The sequence below is a fragment of the Canis aureus genome, chromosome 30 (assembly GCF_053574225.1).
Source record: "Canis aureus isolate CA01 chromosome 30, VMU_Caureus_v.1.0, whole genome shotgun sequence".
Taxonomy (NCBI): Eukaryota; Metazoa; Chordata; class Mammalia; order Carnivora; family Canidae; genus Canis; species Canis aureus.
In genome coordinates this window covers 43,742,128-43,762,488 of record NC_135640.1, presented here as the reverse complement: position 1 = coordinate 43,762,488, position 20,361 = coordinate 43,742,128, and the positions used below count along the sequence as shown (strand labels likewise).

The following is a 20,361-nucleotide window of genomic DNA, read 5'->3' as shown; positions in this document are numbered from 1 at the left end:
GTCTTGTTCTTGATCTTAAAGGAAAAGCTTTCAGCGCTTCACATCTGACTACGGTGTTAGCTGTGGGTGTATCACGTATTCATTTATATTCATGTGCAGGCTTTATCATGTTGAGGAAATTCTGTTTCTACTTTCTTTTTGAAAATTTTTATCATGAAATGGGGCTGAATTTTGTTATATGCTCTTTCTGCATTACTTGGGATGATCATGTGAGTTTTTTCCCCTTCAGTTTATTAATATGTTTGTATTACATTGGTTTTCATTTGTTGAACTATCCTTTCATTCCAGGACTAGATCCCACTTGGTAATTTTATATAATCCTTTAAATATATTGCTGAACTTTGGTTTGTTAGTATTTTGTTGAGGATTTTTATACCAATATTCTTTTTTTTTTTTTTAATTTTTTTATTTATTTATGATAGTCACAGAGAGAGAGAGAGAGAGAGAGAGAGAGAGGCAGAGGCACAGGCAGAGGGAGAAGCAGGCTCCATGCACCGGGAGCCTGATGTGGGATTCGATCCCGGGTCTCCAGGATCGTGCCCTGGGCCAAAGGCAGGCGCCAAACCGCTGCGCCACCCAGGGATCCCCTATACCAATATTCTTAAGGGATATTGATCTGTAGTTTTCTAATAGTGTCTTTGTCTGGTTTTGGTATCCAATCAGGGCAATGCTAGTCTCACAGAAGTGTAGAAAATGTTTCTTCTCTTCAGATTTTTAGAAGAGTTTGAGAAGGGTTGGTGTTCTTCCATAAGTTTTCAATATAATTTATCGGTGGAGCCATCTGGTTCTGCATTTTTCCTTATCAGGAGAGGTTTTTGTTTTTTTTTTTGTTTTTTTTTTTTTTTTTTTTAAAGATTTTATTTATTTATGATAGTCACAGAGAGAGAGAGAGAGAGAGAGAGAGAGAGGCAGAGACACAGGCAGAGGGAGAAGCAGGCTCCATGCACCGGGAGCCCGACGTGGGATTCGATCCCGCGTCTCCAGGATCGCGCCCTGGGCCAAAGGCAGGCACCAAACCGCTGCGCCACCCAGGGATCCCCCTTATCAGGAGAGGTTTTTGAATACTGAGTCAATTTCCTCACAAGTTATAGGTGTATTCAGATTTCTACATGAGTCAGCTGTAATAGATTGTATGTTTTTAACCATGAGTTTAATTTTTATGCTAAAGACCAAATCTGTATTTTTTTCCATGCTGATATTAGAAATGTAGTTATGCAGCTTGCTTGGCTTGTATTTATCTATTTAGAATGATGCCCACTTTTCTCTGCCTAGCGTTTCCAATGCTGCTATGGAGGAGCTATTAACAGCTGCAACCACAGGTATTTTGAGGCACATTGCAGCTGAAGAAGTCTCTAAGGAAAGGGAGCGAAAGGAGGAGGAGAGGCGGCAGGCTGAAGAGGAGAGGTGAGTGTGCCTTGTGCGTGTGAGACAGCGTCGGAAAGTATGGACACAGGACAGAACCCACCCTGGCCTGGATGCTCCTACCGTTGTCCACTGCACTGGCCTCAGCCCTGGTTCCCCTACGCCCCGTGCGCACAGCCCAGGGGGTGGGTGGGCGTCCTGAGGTCACAGCCACCTTGTACATAGCAGCCTTCCCTCCCGGCTGGCGTTGGGGGGAAGGTGGTGGCGGGGAAGCTGGGGTGTGTGGCCGTGTGGCTGTCTGGTGGGGTCAGAGGAGTGGGCTTGCCGGCTGAGGCAGCCCCACTCACATCCCCACTTGCGAAGTCAGGAGTCTGCCGGCCCTTCAACGTGACCCTTGTGCTTTTACCCGTAGGTTGAAACAAGAGCGAGAACTGGTGTTAAGTGAGCTGAGCCAGGGCCTGGCTACAGAGCTCACAGAGCTGGTGGTGACAGAATGTGTGAGAGAGACCTGCTCGCAAGAGTTGAAGTAAGTCGAGTGCCGGTGTCCTGGAGCTGAGGGTGTGGGGTGCTGGGACGGTTAGGGTTGTGGAGGTGCTGTGGCCAGGCCGCCGCGGTTCATGCCAGCTGTGTTGCACGCTGACAAGGAGCATGTCTTGGAGCGGCCAGCCGTAAGATGGCGTCCCTGTGTTGGAGCCGTGTTGCATCCAGAGAGGGCCTTGCTTCTGTGCCCAGCGCCGCCACCGGCCCTGCGCTGGCTCTGGGAGGTGTCCGTCAGCAGGACGATTCATGGTAGTCCTCTGCGTGCCGAGTTAGCCACTGTCAGTTTTTCTCAAGTAGAAGGTCCTTTCTTGCTTCATACGTTAAAAGATTTCTCTGAATTCTTTCATTTAAGAACTTTATTAACTTAGTTTTTAAATTGAAGTCTAATTCACTTTCAGTGTTATATTAGGTTCAGGTGTACAGCATATTGATTTGAAAGTCCTATATATAGAGTCATTGTTCACCAAGGTAAGTGTAGTCACCACCTGTCACCATACAACATTATTACAGTACTTATTATTATTATTTAAAATATTTTATTTATTTATTCATGAGAGAGGAGGGGGGGGCAGAGACACAGGTAGAGGGAAAGCAGGCTCCACGCAGGGAGCCCGGTGTGGTACTCGATCCCAGGTCTCCAGGATCATGCCCTGGGCTGAATGAAGGCGGCGCCAAACCGCTGAGCCACCCGGTCTGCCCCAGTATTTATTATTCACTGTATTCCCTGTGTTGTTCTTTTCGTCTCTGTGACATATTTATTTTGTGATTGGAAGTTTGTACTTCTTAATTAATCTCCATCTATTTCACTCATGCCCCCACCTACCTGCCTCTGGCAACCACCAGCTCTCTGTATTTAAGAGTCTGTTTTTGTTTGTTCCTTTGTTCTGTGTTTTAGGTTCCACATAAAAGTGAAATAAGGTATTTGTCTTTCTCTGACTTAGTGCACTTAGCACATTATTCTCTACATCTATCCATGGGGTTGCAAGTGGCAAGATCTCATTCTTGTTTGATGGCTGAGTAGTATTTTTGCACGCCTACACACACACCCACGCCCACACCCACCCACACCCGTATCTTTATTTATGTGTCTCTGGATACTTAGGTTGCTTCCACATCTTGATGATTGTAAGTAATGCTGTTATAAACATATGGGTGCAGATGTCTTTTCAAATTAGCGTTTTCAGTTTCATCGGGTTAATAAGTACGCAGTAGTAGAATTACCGGATCATAAGGTATTTTAAGTTTTAGTTTTTTCAGGAGCCTCTATACTGTTTTCCACAACGGTTGTACTAATTTACGTTGCCACCAGCAGTACACAAGGGTTCTCTTTTCTCCACATCCTGGTCAACATCATTATTTCTTGTCTTTTTGATTCTAGCCACCTGACTGGTATGAGGTGGTATCTCATTTATGGTTTTGATTCACATTTCCTTGACAACTAGTGTGATGTTGAGCATCTTTTCATGTGTCTGTTGGCCGTATATATGTCCTCTTTCGAGAAATGCCTATTCAGGTCCTCTGCCTGTTTTTAATTGGATTTTTTTTTTATGTTATGTAAGTTCTTAATATATTTTGGATATTAATCTTGTATTGGATAGATCATTTGTGGATATCTTCTCCCATTCAGTGGGTTGCCTTTTTGTTTTGCTGATGGTTTCCTTTACTGTACAAAAGCTTTTTATTTTGGTATAATCTTAGTAGCTTGTTTTTGCTTTTGTTTGCTTGGCCTGAGGAGATTTATTCATAAATAGGTTGTGAAGGATGATGTCCGAGAGTTACTGCCTGTGTTTTCATTTAGGGGTGTTAAGGTTTTAGGTCTCACATTGAGGTCTTTAATCCATTTTGAGTTTCTTTGTGTGTGTGGTGTGAGAAAGTGGTCTAGTTTCTTTCCCATGCATGTAGCTGTCTAGTTTTCCCTACAGCATTTGTTGAAAACTATCTTTTTCCGCTGTATACTCCTACCTCCTTTGTTTATAGACAATTGACCGTATAGGAATGGGCCCTCTATCCTATTCCATTAATCCCTGTGTCTCTTTTTGTGCCAGTACCATATATTTTGATTACTGTAGTTTTCATACAGATTTTAGGATTATTTGTTTTTATCTGTGAAAAGTGCTGTTGGTGTTTTGATAGGGATTGTATCGAATCTGTACATTCCTTTATAGTATAGACATTTTAACGATATTAATTCTTTCAACCCATGAGCATGAAATACCTTTCCATTTGTTTGTATCATTTTCAGTTTCTTTAATCAGTGTTGTATAGTTTTCAGAGTATAGGTCTTATACTTACTTGATTAAATTCAGTTTCTCTTTCTGCTACTTCGTTATTAGTGTATAGAAATGCAGCAAATTTCCATGTATGAATTTTGTGTCTTGTAACTTTATTGAATTCATTTATCAGTTCTCGTAGTTTTTTGGTGGAGTCTTTAGGGTTTTCTTTTTTTCTTTTTTAAAGATTTATTTATTTATGATGGAGAGAGAGAGAGGCAAAGGGAGAAGCAGACTCCACACAGGGAGCCCGACGCGGGACTCACTCCCGGGACTCCAGGATTGTGCCCTGGGCCAAAGGCAGGCGCCAAACCGCTGAGGCACTCAGGGATCCCCCTAGGGTTTTCTATAGTTAGTATCACTTTATCTGCAAAGAGTGACAGTTTTACTTCTTTCTTACCAATTTGGATTCCTTTATTTTTTTGTCTCACTGCTGTAGCTGGGACTTCCAGTACTATATTGGATAAAAGGGGTGAGAGTTGAGCATCCTTGATTTGTTAATGATCCTAGAGGAAAAGGTCTCTCAGTCTTTCACCATTAAATATGATGTTCACTGTGTGACCTTTATTATGTTGAGATATGTTCCTTCTATATGCACTTTGTTGGTAGTTGTTTTTTTTTTTTTTTTTTAAGATTTTTATTTATTTATTCATGAGAACACACAGAGAGGATTGAGAGAGAGAGAGGCAGAGACACAGGCAGAGGGAGAAGCAGGCTCCATGCAGGGAGCCCGACGTGGGACTCGATCCCGGGTCTCCAGGATCACGACCTGGGCTGAAGGCGGCGCTAAACCGCTGAGCCACCCAGGCTGCCCTGTTGGTAGTTTTTATCATCAGTGGGGTTGTATTTTGTCAAATGCTTTTTAATTTTATCTATTGAGATGATCTTACGGTTTTTATCCTTTCTTTTGTTAATGTGGTGTGTCCTATTGATTGATTTATGAATATTGAACCACCGTTGCATCGCTGGAATAAATCTCACTTGATTGTGGAGAATCATTTTTCATGTATTGGTGAATTCAATCTGCTAATATTTTGTTGAGGATCTTTGCATCCATGTTCATCAAGAATATTGGCCTATATTTCTCTTTTTTTGTAGTATCTGTTTTTGTATCAGGATAATGCTGGCTTTGTAGAATGAACGTTACTACATTTATAGACTGTTTTCCTCCCTCTTCTATTTTTTGGAATAGTTTGAGAAAAGTAGTTATTAACTCTTATTTACGTATTTGATAGAATTTACCTGTGAAGCCATCTGGCCTGAACTTTTGTTTGTTGGGTTTTTTGATTATTGATTCCATTTCATTACTAGTAATCTGTTCAAATTTTCTATTTTTTTCCTGATTGAGTTTTAGAAGATTGTATGTTTCTAGGAATTTATCTACTTCTAGGTTGTCCAGTTTGTTGGCATATAATTTTTTATATTTTCTTACATCCTTTGTATTTCTTTTTTGTTTTTTAAGATTTATTTATTTATTTATTCATGCGAGACACAGACTGAGAGAGAGAGGCAGAGACACAGGGAGAGGGAAAAGTAGGCTCCTTGTAGGGAGCCCGATGCGGAACTCGATCCCGGATCCTGGGATCATGACCTGAGCCGAAGGCAGGCACCCAACCACTGTAGCCACTCAGGCGTCCCTAACATTTCTATTTCTGTGATGTTTTTTTCTCTTCCATTTCTTTTCTTTTCAAAGATTTTATTTTTTATTTGAGATAGAGAGCACGAGCTGGGTGAGAGGCCGTGGAAGAAGCAGACTCCCCACTGAGCAAGGCAGGGTGGAGACTAGAGACCCGGGGATCATGACCTGAGCCAAAGGCAGATGCTCAACCACTGAGCCACCCAGGCGCCTCTCCTTCTCAATTTCTAACGTAATTTCTTTGAGTCCTCTTTTTCTTGATGAGTCTGGCTAAAGGTTTTTCAATTTTGTTTATCTTTACGAAGAACCAGCTATTGGTTTTATTGATCTATTTTGTGTTTACTGTGTTTCATTTATTTCTGTTCTCATCTTTATTATTTCTTTCCTTCTCTAAGTTTTGTGTTTTGTTTTGTTTTCTAAAGATTTTATTTATTTATTTATTTATTCATTCATTCATTCATTCATTCATTCAAGAGAGACACAGAGAGAGAGAGGCAGAGACACAGGCAGGGGGAGAAGCAGGTTCCCTGTGGGGAGCCTGAGGCAGGACTTGATCCCAGTACCCCGGAATCACGACCTGAGCCAAAGGCAGACACTCATCCAGTGAGCCACCCATGTGTCCCTAAGCTTTGGGTTTTGTTTGTCCTTTTTTCCCCCTAGGTCCTTTAGGTGTAAGGTTAGATTGTTTATTCGAGATTTTTCTTCTTGAGGTAGGCCTGTATCACTATAAATCTCCTTGGGACAGCTGTATCCCAAAGATTTTGGACTGTTGTATTTTCATTTTATTTGTCTCCGTGTATTTTTTTAATTTCTTATTTGATTTCTTGGTTGACCCATTTTTTTTGTTTAGTAGCCTGTTGGTTAGCCCCCATTTATTTGTGTTCTTTGCATATTTTTTCTTGTAATTGGTTTTTTGTTTCATACTCTTGTTGTTGGAAGAGATGCTTCCAACTGAAGCATCTGAACTGAAGAACTGATACGCTTTCAGTCTTCTTAAATTTATTGAGACTTATTCTGTGGCCTAATAAGTGATCTGTCCTGGAGAGTGTTCCTTATGCACCTAAAGAATCTGTATTCTGTTGTTTTTGGATGGAATATTCTATATATATCTGTTAGGCCCAACTGGTCTAATGTGTTGTTCAAAGTCACTGATTCCTTGTTGATTTTCTGTCTGGATAATCGATCCGTTGATGTGAATGTGGTGTTAAAGTCCTCTATCATTGCTGTTTTATGCCAGTTTCTCTTTTGTGTCTGTTAGTATTTGTTTTATGTATTTAGGTGCTCCCATGTTGGGTACGTAGATATTGTTCCCTTTATCGTTATGTAGCATACTTTTTTGCCTCTTGCTATGGTCATTGTTTTAAAGTCTAGCTTGTCTGAGTATTGCTACCTTGGCTTTTATTCACTTCCATTTGCATGGTGTGTGTTTTCCACTCGTTCTTCACCGTCAGTCTGTATGTCTTTAGGTCTGAAGTGAGACTCCTGTAGGCAGCACGTAGATGGATCTTGTTTTTTAATCCATTCAGTCACCCTATGTGTTTCAATTTGAGCATCTACATTCAACGCAATTACTGATAGGTATGTGCTTATTACCCTTCTGTTCATCACTTTCTGGTTTTTTATAATTCTTCTCTGTTCCTTTCTTCTCTCTTCACATGGAGTTTGATGGCTTTCTGAAATAATATGCTTGGATTCCTTTCTCTTTATTTTTTGTGTATGTATGATAGGTTTTTGGTCTGGTTACCATGAGACTCATATATAACATCTTATGTGTATAGTCTTCTATATTAAGTTTATGGTCACTTAAGAACTTTATTGATTTCACCTCCAAGCCTCAGGGTAGAAAGAAGTTCAATATGCAGGGAAATCTGTCTGTGTTTGAGCTCCCCTGAGGTAGCCTTGGACCAGATGAGCTTTAGTAGCACAGAGCGTAGATTCCAGTGCAGATGGAGGACAGAAGTGTTTTGTTTCAATCGTGTTTCTGTCTTTAATAAATGCGAGTCTGTTTCCCTGTTTAAGTATGAGACCATTTAAGTGATGGATCGATGTCTGTTCTTAATCCCAGGAGGGAGCGTTAGGAAATATATAAGAGCTGGGACTTGCTGATATATTTTCCTGCAGTCCCAGGAGACCTGGGTTTCAGCTCAGGTCCAGAGCTGGTGTCCACCTGCCACAGAGGATGGCTACTGAAAATACGTCGTGCTTGTTTAAGCTTCTTTGATTTTGTGACTAAATGTATTTGATGACATTTTCTGTGCTCCCTTGGTTGACAGAATTTTGTCATAATAATCTCTTTTAGATACTGGTTTATCTGAGGACCACTGCCATGTAAGACATGTGCTGCCAGTTTTGGCTGCCAGCTGTCATGTACTTGAGACACTTGTAATTGCAAACATCAGATATTGCTGATGAGAAAGTGTGGAAGTTGTCTTACTGGTCATTTAAAAATTAAAATTTGTTGACTGTTTATTAGGTTAAAGGTATATTGACCATTTGCAAGGGTTCTGTTGGACCTGTAATCTAGTACACTGTACCACTTTTGTTCTTTTTTCTCTTCTGTCTTTTCAGGTGTCTGTACATTAAGTAAAATGAAAATCTTAAAGCTTCTTTTGTGGCAGAGACATAATTACATTTCAGTAGTAAGGATGTGGGGCAGCGTGGGTGGCTCAGCAGTTTACTGCCGCCTTTGGCCTAGGGCGTGATCCTGGGGTCCCAGGACCGAGTCCCACATCGGGCTCCCTGCATGGAGCCTGCTTCTCCCTCTGCCTGTGTCTCTGCCTCTCTCTGTTTCTCATGAATAAATAAATTAAAAAAAATATTAAGGATGCAGAGTCTTGCCACTTTGAGGGCAAGCGCTCGATGTGTGTGGGCCTGGGGTGCAATGTCTCTCATCCTGATTGCCCTCTTCTGTAGGAGTGCAGTGGAGACAGACCAGAGGGTCCGAGTGGCCCGTTGCTGTGAGGATGTCTGTGCCCACCTGGTGGACCTGTTTCTTGGGGAAGAAATTTTCCAGACTGCAAAGGAGACCCTCCAGGAACTTCAGTGCTTCTGCAAATATCTCCAGCGGTGAGTCATGTATCCTCCTTACAGAAGAAATGAATGCACGTGGGGAGAGCCTTTGATAAAGGTGATACTTTCAGAAATAGTCAGTTACACACACACACACAGACACACAAACACACGAAACCTGTTCCTTCCTAAAGAGTCGATGCTAAGGGGATGAATATGGAATCAGATTGGGAGCTGTTCTGTGTTACGACAAATATTTATAGGTTGTTTTCTGTTGTTTACTCACAGGGAGGTAGCCATGAATGAGCCAAACAAATTCTAGCTGCATGAATTTCCAAAATATAATTAGTGAAAAAAGCAATTCTCAGGGAAATGTATACAACATACAGACTGCATATTCAAACTAAGTAGGGACGCCTGGGTGGTTCAGCAATTGAGCGTCTGCCTTTGGCTCAGGGCATGACCCTGGGGTCCCTGCAGAGAGCCTGCTTCTCTTTCTGCCCATGTCTCTGCCTCTCTCTGCGTCTCTCATGAATAAATAAATAAAATATTTTTAAAAATTAAAAATAAATATAAATAAAAAATTAAGTAGTTTTAGGTTTATATATAGTAATATAACCTTATAGAAAAGGAGGAAAATAATGAACATAAACTTAGCACGTCTCTGCTCTGTGCTAGCCTTTACTGCATTTGAGGTCAGGTGGAGGCCGAACCACCACAGCATACTGGACTCTTCCAGGTGTCAGTGGCACCATACATGACCTGCCTAGTTCTCAGGGGGGAGACTTTCACGTGGCTTTTCTTTTTAGCTGTGACAGAGTGCTGCAGTGACTGTCTTTTTACAAACATTCCACACGGGTACACACGTACCTGGAGATAATTCCTATCAGTGGTATTTGCTGGGTCAGAGTGTGTATGTATCTTAGGTTTGTATCCATATTGCCAAATTGGTGTCCAAAGGTTGTTCAGCTTTGGTGCTTCCCTGGTTTTGTTGTTCACCACCACTCAACTGTTACCATGCCTTTCCTGTGCCTGAGTATTAATTTTAATTCTGATTCATTTTTCAGTTTGAGGACTGTTGCTGAAAAAGACTTACACATATTCCCAGGAAGTGTGCTGCCCTGTGTTTTAGCGCTGGACTGCATTTTTGCATTTGTCCCTATCAGTAAACTTCAGTATACGCAGGGGTGACATATTGGTGTATCTTCCAGGTGGAGAGAAGCCGTGGCGGCCCGGAAGAAACTTAGGCGCCAGATGCGGGCCTTCCCAGCGGCCCCCTGCTGTGTGGATATCAACGACCGGCTGAGGACCTTGGTGCCCAGTGCGGAGTGTCCCATTGCTGAGGAGAACCTGGCCAAGGGCCTTCTGGACTTGGGCCATGCAGGGAGAGTGGGCATCTCCTGCACCAGGTCAGCACTCAGCCTGCCGTGGCTGCCCGATGTGCCCGTGCCCCACCCGGCTTTATGGGGAGCGTGGAATAATGTGTGCATTTGGAGGGAAGATGGGTAGAATCAGAGAAAGTGAAGACAGATGCAGGATTTTGTTCTGGAAGTTTGTCTTCCCCTCCAGTTCCGACGTGTGACATGTTCTACATGCCTTGATTTCGTGTGCCTTTTCTACTTCACACACTCAGGGCCTGGTACTGGAATCTTACTTAGAATCACCTGTTTGTTTTCTGGTCTTTGTGGATTTACGCTGTCCATATCCGTTGGTAGAGGTTCTGTCCCCGTGGAAGTGTTGTAGAGGGCGGAATTTTGTCTGTGTACTGCTCATCTCCCATGGCTCACACATGATAGATAAGTGCTTGATATTTGTTTAATGAATGAGTCTGCTGACTAATCAGTTTCTTTATCAGAAAAAGTTCTCTTAGTCTCCTAAGCATCTCCATCAGGAGACTCCACTAACCAGTTATTTTCCACTCAGAACAGCAGGAATTTATCAGGTTCCTTGCTCGGGCACTGAGCTGGCCTCACGCACTGTGTCCTTTCTTCATAGGTTACGGTGGCTCAGAAGTCAGACAGCACACCGGATGAAGGTTCAGCACTTCTACAAGCAACTGCTGAGGTCTGCTGTGCCCCGGTGTGCGTGCTTCTCCTGCCTGGGGCTTGTGCCCTGGCTCACCCCCTGTGCTCTGTCCCTTCCAGTGACGCGGCATGGGTGCCCCTGGACCTGCCGTCCCTCGTGGCCAAGCATCTCCCTGGGAGGCGGGAGCGTGTATTTTGGAAGCTGGTGCTGGTGTTGCCTGATGGAGAAGAGCAGGGCCCAGGGAGCCCTGGCAGGTCAGGAAAGGGTTCCCTCTTTGGGCTGTGAGGTTGAGAAAGTGACCTCTGGAGGCAGAGTGACTTCTGAAAGCATCAGGCGTCAGGGACTTGTGGCCTGTTCTGTTTGTGGCTTGAAGTTGACACTTCAGATTTTTAAAATTTTTATTCTGTAAACGGGATAATAGTTTATGTGCAAAAGCATTTAAGAGTTGATGCTCATCTAAAGCTATGCTGAGGTGTATTGATTAGAGCCCACTTCATTCAGATTCTTGGGGAAGACCATTTATAGTGTGTTTGCTGTAGTCCCCTTCCCTTTTTTTTTTTTTTAAGAAAAAAAACTGGCATTTTTTAAAAAAGAAATTCAAGAAATTGACATGGCATTATTTTCTATAATCAAACTGCTTCCAGAAATCACTTTTTTAAAAAATTTAATTAATTAATTTTTTTTTAGATTTTATTTATTTATTCATGAGAGACACAGAGAGAGAGGCAGAGACAGGCAGAGGGAGGAGCAAGCTCCATGCAGGGAGCCTGATGTGGGACTCGATCCAGGACTCGATCCAGGACTCCAGCATCACGCCCTTGGCTGAAGGCAGATGCTCAACCGCTGAGCCACCCAGGCGTCCCTTAAAAATTTCTTTAAATTTAGTTTGCCAACATACAGTATGATAACCAGTGCTCACCCCATCAAGTGCCCTCCTCAGTGCCTGTCAGCCAGCTACCCCATCCCCCCACCTTCTGCAACCCTTTGTTTGCTTCCCAGAGTTAGGAGTCTCTCATTTTGTCTCCCTCTAATTTTTCCCACTCACTTCCCCTCCTTTCCCTTATAATCCCTTTCACTATTTCCTCTAGTCCCCGTATGAGGGAGGCTGTGTGATAATGTCTCTCCCTGGCTGACTCGCCTCCCTCGGCATCACGCCCTCCGGCTCCCCCCATGTCCGTGTAAATGGCGAGATCTCCCCCCTCTGATGGCCGAGTGACACCCGGGGTGCGCAGGGACCACGTCTTCCTCCAGCATGTGTCCGTGGACATCGAGGCTCCTCCCGCAGCGCGGCCCCCTTGGAGACGGCCCCTGGGAACGCGGGGTGCAGGTGCCCCTGCAGCTCACCGCCTCTGGGCTGCGGGGTCAGTACCCAGCAGTGCAATTGCCGGTCGGAGGGCAGCTCCGTGTCCGACTCCTCGAGGCCTCCTGCCCGTCCAACTCCTCGAGGTCCCCACGGTGCCCCCCCCCCCCGCCTGCGTTCCCACAGCAGCAGAGAGGCTCCCCTTTCTCCACATCCTCCCCACACCTGTTGCCTCCTGACGGTGGCCGTCCTGACGGGGTGGGGGTCCTACGTGGATTTGGTGTGTGTCTCCCTGATGCCGAGGGACGTGGAGCATCTTTCCGCGTGTCTGGGGTCCCGTGTGGGTCTCCTCTGGAGATATGTTTGCTCACATCTTCTGCCCATTTCTTGACTGGATTGTTCATTTCCTGGGTGTTGTTTGATAAGTTCTTTATAGATCCTGGATACGAGCCCTTTATCTGATATGTGATTTGCACATATCTTCTCCCGTTCTGTAAGTTTTTAGTTTTGTTGACTGCTTCCTTTGCTGTGCAGAAGCTTTTTTAAGTCCCAATAGTTCATTTTTGCTTTTGTTTCCCTTGCCTTCATGGATGTATCTTGGAAGAAGTTACTGTGGCCAAGTTCAAAAAGGGTGTTGCCTGTGTTCTCCCCTAGGATTTTGATGGAATCCTGTCTCACATTTAGATCTTTCATCCATTTTGAGTTTATCTTTGTGTCTGGTGTAAGAGATTGGTCCAGTTTCATTCTCATGCATGTGGCTGCCCAATTTCCCCAGCACCATTTATTGAAGAGACTGTCCTTTTTCCAGTGGAGAGTCTTTTCTGCTTTGTCGAAGATGAGTTGACCGTAGAGTTGAGGGCCCATTCCTGGATTCTCTATTCTGTTCCATTGATCTGTGTATCTCTTTTTTTTTTTTTAATTGATTTTTATTTATTTATGATAGTCACACAGAGAGAGAGAGAGAGGAAGAGACACAGGCAGAGGGAGAAGCAGGCTCCATGCACCGGGAGCCCGATGTGGGACTCGATCCTGGGTCTCCAGGATCGCGCCCTGGGCCAAAGGCAGGCACTAAACCGCTGCGCCACCCAGGGATCCCTGTGTGTCTCTTTTTATGTCAGTACCACACTGTCTTGATAATCACAGCTTTGTAGTCCAGAAAACACTTTAAAGCAGAACATGTTACTTTTCTTTTTTAACAACTTTATTGACAATGTAATTTACATGATACATTTCACCCATCTAAAGTTGGTTTCACTGTTTTTTCATATTCACAGAGTGGTACAACTATCAGCACTAATTCTGGAACATGTTTTACCTACAAAGAAATCCCGTATCCATCAGCAGTTACTCATCATTCCTCCCTGTCATTAGTTCCCAGAAACCACTACTGTCTCTATCTTCTATGTGTTTTCCTATATGAACGGAGTCCTACTATGTGTAGACCTATGACTGGCACCTTTCACTCAGCCATCCTGTTTTCTGGGTTTCATCTTGTAGCAGTATCAGCCCTTCATTCTTTATTTGTGGCTGAATAATATTCCATTGTATGAATATAGCACAGTTTATTTATCTTTCGTCAGTTGATGGGCATCTGGGTTGTTTCCGCTCTCTGGTTATGATGAATAATGCTGCTCTGAGCATTCATGTGTATGTGTTTGTGTGGACAGATGTTTGCAGTTCTGTTTGTTACATACCTAGGAGTGGAATTGCTAGGTTGTGAGGTAACTTTATGTTTAAAAGTCCTTGAAGAATTGCCCGACTGTTTTCCACAGTAGCTGCACCCATTTTCCATTCCTGTTAGCAGTGTTCAAGGGTACTAAGTTCTCTGAATACATTCCTTCTTTAGCAGTTACTATTGAAACACATGCAAGCTAAAGAAAAGGTCATCCAGTTTGTAAGACATCTGAGCAAAGAGGAGAGTTGCAGTATTTTAAAAGTATTTAAATCATGATTCATTTCTTAGAACAAAACAGCTGTGTTCTGATTTGCTAAATAAGTTTATTCTCTAAGAAATGTACATCCCAATAATCTTCAAGAGCTCCGGCATGAAATTTGATTCTGTAGAGTGTGTATGTAGTTGATCCTTGATTAACATGGGGTTTAGGGAAGTCCATCACAGTTGATATCTGTCAACCCACATCTGTATGGTAGTTCCCTGCCTAAGTTTTCCTAAAAATCTTTATAGGTTACATTTAGAATTAAAATCTTGGGATCCCTGGGTGGCTCAGCGGTTTAGTGCCGCCTTTGGCCTAGGGTGTGATCCTGGAGACCTGGGATCGAGTCCCACATCAGGCTCCCTGCATGGAGCCTGCTTCTCTTCCTGTGTCTCTGCTTCTCTCTGTGTCTCTCATGTTTTTTTTTTTTAATTAATTAATTTATTTATTTATTTGTGATAGACATAGAGAGAGGCAGAGACACAGGAGGAGGGAGAAGCAGGCTTCATGCCGGGAGCCCGACATGGGACTCGATCCCGTGACTCCAGGATCGCGCCCCGGGCCAAAGGCAGGCGCTAAACCGCTGAGCCACCCAGAGATCCCCATCATGTTTAAATAAATAAATAAAACCTTTTTAAAAAAATCTTTTTTTAATTGTTATTTTCTTTTATTCACAGAATTTTAGCAAACTGGTTACAAGTCAAGTTCATGGGAGGTGACGGCTCCATGGATGACACAGGCAGTGAGCCTGGGGGGATTCAGACACTCGCTCTATTTCATGCGCTCAGCAGCATAGGGGATCAGACTGTTGCTGTCAACGTCTGCATAAAGGTGGGTAAGAATCACGTGTGTTTGCTTCTGTGATTTTCTTATTTCGCTCACTGCCAGACATTATTAGAATCCTATAAGTGCCTGTTTTTCTGTTTTGATAACTATTTATTTCCTAAATGTAAAAGTAATGTATGTGTGAAAGTACAGAAATACAAGGAAATATAGAGGAAGCATAAAGATGATAGGTATCTATGCTGTCACTATTCAGAGGTGACGGTCATGGTTTGGTTCACCAACTGGACAGTGAGTTTGTTGTTCCTCTTGACTTTATTCTTAAGTCTTTTTTTTTTTTCTTTTAAAGATTTTATTATTCATGAGAGACAGAGAGAGAGAGAGGCGGAGACACAGGCAGAGGGAGAAGCAGGCTCCCTGCAGGGAGCCCAGTGCAGGACTTGATCCCGGGACCCCAGGGTCACGCCCTGGGCCAAAGGCAGACACTCAACCACTGAGGCGCCCAGGCATCCCAATTCTTTTGTCTTTTAATCAAAGTAATACTTAAATGTAGTTTAAAAGTCAGATAACATCTTACAATTTATAATGAGACAGCAGCCCTTGCCTGCCCCTCTCCTAGCTCCTATCCCCAGCTCATGAGTGGGTGAATCCAACCATGAGCCCTGTAAGCTCTGCGCTGCATCCTGGGGGCTTTGTTCACCTGGATGTGCTCAGTGATCAGAGAATCTACATCTCAGCCCTTACATTCAGCATTACTCTCCGCATTTTCAAGCACGTGAAGTACCACGCTTCTTGGGCCACTGACCCTGGTCCAGCCCAACTGTTTGTCCTGGGCACACCTGCCAGCTCCATCATCACAGCAAGGAAACGGTACACACTGCTGCTGCAAAGTGACATCTTTCACATACTTGGTGGCTTTTCGGATTTACATATCCTTGATGGCCTGGGCAGTTTCACACGTGTCCTTAATGTGAACACAAAGATTTGAACCTCTTGATTTGCATGATTTTGTAGGGTTTTCTGGGTCAAGTGAGTCGTGAACCATTTTCAGAGGTCACCTTAGGCTGCTTAGGGGCCAGGGCTTAATTTCTGTTGTATTTCCAAATCACATACTTACGCTGCTATTTCTCAACTTAGCTACTTTAGATGTTTTCTACTGATTTCACATTAAAATATATCTATTGTTATACAACAAATTGCCCCCAGACTTAGCAACTTAAAATAGCAAACATTTATTATTTATAGTTTCTGTGGGTCAGAAGTGTAGGTGTGGTTTAGTTGGGTCCTGTAGCTCAGGGTTTCTCACAAGGTGGGATCATGATGTAAGCAAAGCTCTGGTCTCATCTCAAAACTTGACTGAGGAAAGATCCATTTTCCATCTTCCTCTTGTGGTTGTTGGCAGGATTCACATCCTTGCCAGCTGTGGCTGGGGCTTCTCGCTAAGGCAGCTGCCTGCCATCAGCAGAATAAGACAGTCTCTTTAATCTAATCTTAGAGGCAACATCCTGTCACTTTTGTCTGATTCTGCCTTTTTAAAATTTTAGTTTAATTTAAATTTAATTTGTTGTAATTTATTTTTTATTTATTTATTTTTTTTAAGATTGATTGATTAATTTATGATAGAGAGGGGGGCGGGGACAGAGACACAGGCAGAGGGAGAAGCAGGCTCCATGCTGGGAGCCCGACGTGGGACTCGATCCCGGGACTCCAGGATCGCGCCCTGGGCCAAAGGCAGGCGCGAAACCGCTGAGCCACCCAGGGATCCCCATAATTTGCTGTAATTTATTTGAGAGAGAGAGAGAGAGGGAGAGAGCAAGCAGGCAGAGGGAGAAGCAGATTCACTGCTAAGCAAGGAGCCCGACATGGGGCTTGATCCCAAGACCCCGAGATCATGAGCTGAAGTCAGATGTTTCATCAACTGAGCCACCCAGGCGCCCCTCCCATTTATTTCCATTTATTTTTTATTTTACTGATTCTGTCTGTTACAAACGAGTCAGGGCAGGGGATTGTTGAAGGGCATGGGCACTGGGAGCTGGGATCCTGGGGGCTGTCTTCGTGGCTGCACCCCATGCTGGGTGAGGAATGAACTCTCATATCCTGGTTCTACCCAGCCTTCCCCAAATTCCAGGGCGGCTACATCATCACTTTGTCTTACCTCAGAGAGTGGGGTCACATCTTATTGGCTGTGTGACTGCTGTTTGCCCCAGTCACAAGTGTTCTGTGACTACATCTCTTATTTATTTATTTTTTTTGCAAGTAATAGTTGCCTTATTTTCTCACTTACATAATTTTTTCTATGTCTCTTATTAATTTTTACCCAAATGTGCTAGTGTGTGGACTGTATATAACTTTGTAGGAAAAAAAAAAAACTTTGTAGGGTTTTCCAGATGCTCGGTCACTTCACCTTATCCCTTCCTTTGACAAAGGAGTCTTCTAACTCCCGTCTGGGCTGACCGCCACTTGGGTCTCTGTACCAGTTACGTGGTCCTGTTCCCCCCCTGCTGACTGTGACCTTGGGCAAGTGCCTTGTGTATGAGTGCTCTTAGGGGCCCTCTTTTTTTTTTTTTGTCTTTAATACTTCATGTTGTTTATTTATTTATTTATTTTTTTTAATTTTTATTTATTTATGATAGTCATACACACAGAGAGAGAGAGAGAGGCAGAGACACAGGCAGAAGGAGAAGCAGGCTCCATGCACCAGGAGCCCGACGTGGGATTCGATCCCGGGTCTCCAGGATCGCTCCCTGGGCCAAAGGCAGGCGCCGAACCGCTGCGCCACCCAGGGATCCCCTTCATGTTGTTTATATGTTTAATAACATCCATAGGGTCTCTGCTCGCTGAGCTTTCCTGATTTTCACTTTGTTCATTTCCTCCCCTTTCCATAGTTTTTGCTTTGTTTGTTTTGGTTTTTAATCAGTCTTGGGCTGGCTTGTACCTGTTGGAGAGAGCCTCTCTCCTTCAGAAGTCACACTGCATTCCTCACCATTCACTCCGGTATGCATTTCACAAGTATTTACTGAGTGACTTCTCGCGTCTCAAGCAGTATTCCAGGTGCGGGGATATAGCAGAAGGCAACAGAGATCCATCCCCGTTCTCAGGAGCTAATGTCCCAGTGGTAGAAGGAAGCCATGGGGTGGGGGGGAGTGTCAAGCACGCCTCCTCCCTGGTTTATATCCCAAATTACAACTGTCATCCTCCCCTCTCCCTCTCCTGCTTGCTTGTATCTGTTTTATGTTATTTTGTGTTATTTTACTTACGTATTTATTTCATCATGACAAGTGCACTCCTTACCCCATTACCTCTTTCACCGCCCTCCGCTCTGGTGACCATGAGTTTGTTCTCTGCAGTTAAGAGTCTGTTTGTTGGTTTGTCTCTCTTTTTTTTTCCCCCCTTTGCTCATTTGTTTTGTAAATTCCACATGTGAATGAGACCTTATGATCTCTCTCCTACTGAAGAGCATAGAGGCTCCTGCGGCTCTGAGAAGTTAGGATAAATTGCCCCAGGCCACACAGCACAGGGTGCTCCTGTGGGTGAAGTGAGCTGTTAGGTCCCACCTGACTCCTACAAGTGCTTACCCGGGCTTGCCGTTGACAGCAGCAGCTGTTTTTTGTTTCCTGTTTGGTGGGATGCATCTTCCAGTTTCTTCCAAAGAAACGATCTGTGGGAATAGAGTTTCCTTGCCCCCAGACTCTCTCAACGTGTGTTATCCTTCACGTGTGCTTTGTGGTTTAACTAGGTTTATAGAAGTGTGGGTTGAAAGGTTTTTCCTTCCAGTTTTGCTCCATCCAGAGTTGCTGTTGAGATGTTTGAGGCGATTCTTGTTCTTTTCTCTGTGGCCTGGTTCTGTTTTTCTTTAGAAGGCTGCTCTGTTTCTGGGGTTCTGAAAATCCACTGAGGCCTGCCTGCTGCTGACTCTGTGCGCTCCCTCGCGGGACGTTGTTGCGTCGTGGTGCCACATGGGCTCCTCCTCTTTCTGTGCTCTGCTGAGCTCCCTCGAGACACATGGTAGATCTCCTCACTTAATCCTCTGGGCTTCTTATCCTTTCTATCCTAGTTTTTGTCTTGTTTTTAAATATTGTGCTCTGGGAGAATCATTGATTTTTATATTCCAGATGGTCTATTGAGTTTTCTGTTCCGTGGATATCATTTGATTTCCTCGTTCTCATCCTTATTTGAGTTTATCACATCATCTGATGACTATTTTTGGATGCATCATCAGAGGAAATTAGGATTTTTGAGGTCTGAGTTTTCTTATGCCCCATGCGTTATCTGTTTCCTTTGGATTTCCTCTTCTCTGTTATTCTAGTCTCTCTCTCACATTAGAGGCTCTCCTCAGACATGTTCTCTGAGGCTGCCTGTACCTGAATGAGGCCCTTAAAGGCTGCTCATAAGCTGTGTGCTTGGGTGGGGTGGGTACAGAGTAACTGAACAGCAAGCCCACCTTTTGGGGGAGCTACCTTCAGATGTCAGGGTCGATGAGTCTCTTGCACTGTTTGGTTTCTTTGGAAAGGATTCATCTTGGCTCTTCCTCTTGGGACATGTAGGGTGTGGCCAGTGCTAAGTGCCTGCATCTTCTCAGCATAGGACGCCTGCAGGGGGCAGATTGTACTTAGAGGCCGCCTGTAGGTGGGCAGGTGACCTGGAGGGCACTGCTCTGTGCGTGACTTGGCCATGTGGTCCCGAACCTTGCCTCTGGCTCTTGGTGCTTCTGGGTCTGAGTGTTCGGAGCTTTTGCAGGCTCAGCAGGCCTGGTGCCTCCCGAACCTACATCTCTAGGTCTTCAGGTCTAGCTTCCTCTGCTTTCTTAATGCAGTGGTTCCTGTCTCCATGATGCTTTCTGGAAACTGGTCAGAATCCCTTGTTTGCTGCTGGTTTGCCTTTATGCCCTGTCGTCTTGGGCTTACCTGGCTTGTTTGTATTTTGGGCTTACCTATTTTTATACCTGTTTAAGGGTGATTGTTAAGATTAACCTCTTCAAACACAGTTCCTGTAGAGGCTGAATTATCTGTTGACCTGGCTGTTTCTTGCACTCATTTGCAGCCTCATGGAGGGAGGGCAGCCTAGAGAGCCATGAGCATTTGGTTGCCCTTGTTCTGCTGGTTGGTCCCTTGGTGTGTCCCTCCTGATGGCCTACATGTTGCTGCAGGTGGCTCACGGTGCTCTCAGCGACTGCGCCCTCGATGCTGTGGAGACGCAGAAGGAGCTCCTGGGCGCCAGTGGGCTCATGCTGCTGCTTCCCCCCAAAGTGGAGAGCGAGGACATGGCGGAGGAGGACGTGTACTGGCTGTCTGCGTTGCTGCAGCTGAAGCAGCTACTCCAGGCCAAGCCCTTCCAGCCTGCGCTTCCCCTTGTGGTCCTTGTACCTAGCCCAGGAGGGGACACCATGGACAAGGAAGTGGAAGATGGTTTGTGAAGGCCTTTTGTTGATGAACCAGCATATTTAATAAATGGGTCAAGCCCCTGGTCTCAGGAAGTGCTGGCGGTGGGGGAGCTGAGGGGCAG

General features: G+C 44.3%; 1 protein-coding gene across 1 annotated transcript in view; it reads left to right on the top strand.

The window, feature by feature from the left end:
• Positions 1-20,361, top strand: part of MCM3AP (minichromosome maintenance complex component 3 associated protein) — a 52,405-nt gene that overhangs the window by 22,442 nt on the left and 9,602 nt on the right. The window contains exons 14-21 of the mRNA XM_077879468.1: positions 1,273-1,404; positions 1,775-1,888; positions 8,722-8,874; positions 10,029-10,226; positions 10,813-10,881; positions 10,962-11,096; positions 14,754-14,907; positions 20,006-20,264. Coding sequence (XP_077735594.1) covers positions 1,273-1,404; positions 1,775-1,888; positions 8,722-8,874; positions 10,029-10,226; positions 10,813-10,881; positions 10,962-11,096; positions 14,754-14,907; positions 20,006-20,264 — 1,214 coding nt within the window. The remainder of the gene's footprint in view (positions 1-1,272; positions 1,405-1,774; positions 1,889-8,721; positions 8,875-10,028; positions 10,227-10,812; positions 10,882-10,961; positions 11,097-14,753; positions 14,908-20,005; positions 20,265-20,361) is intronic.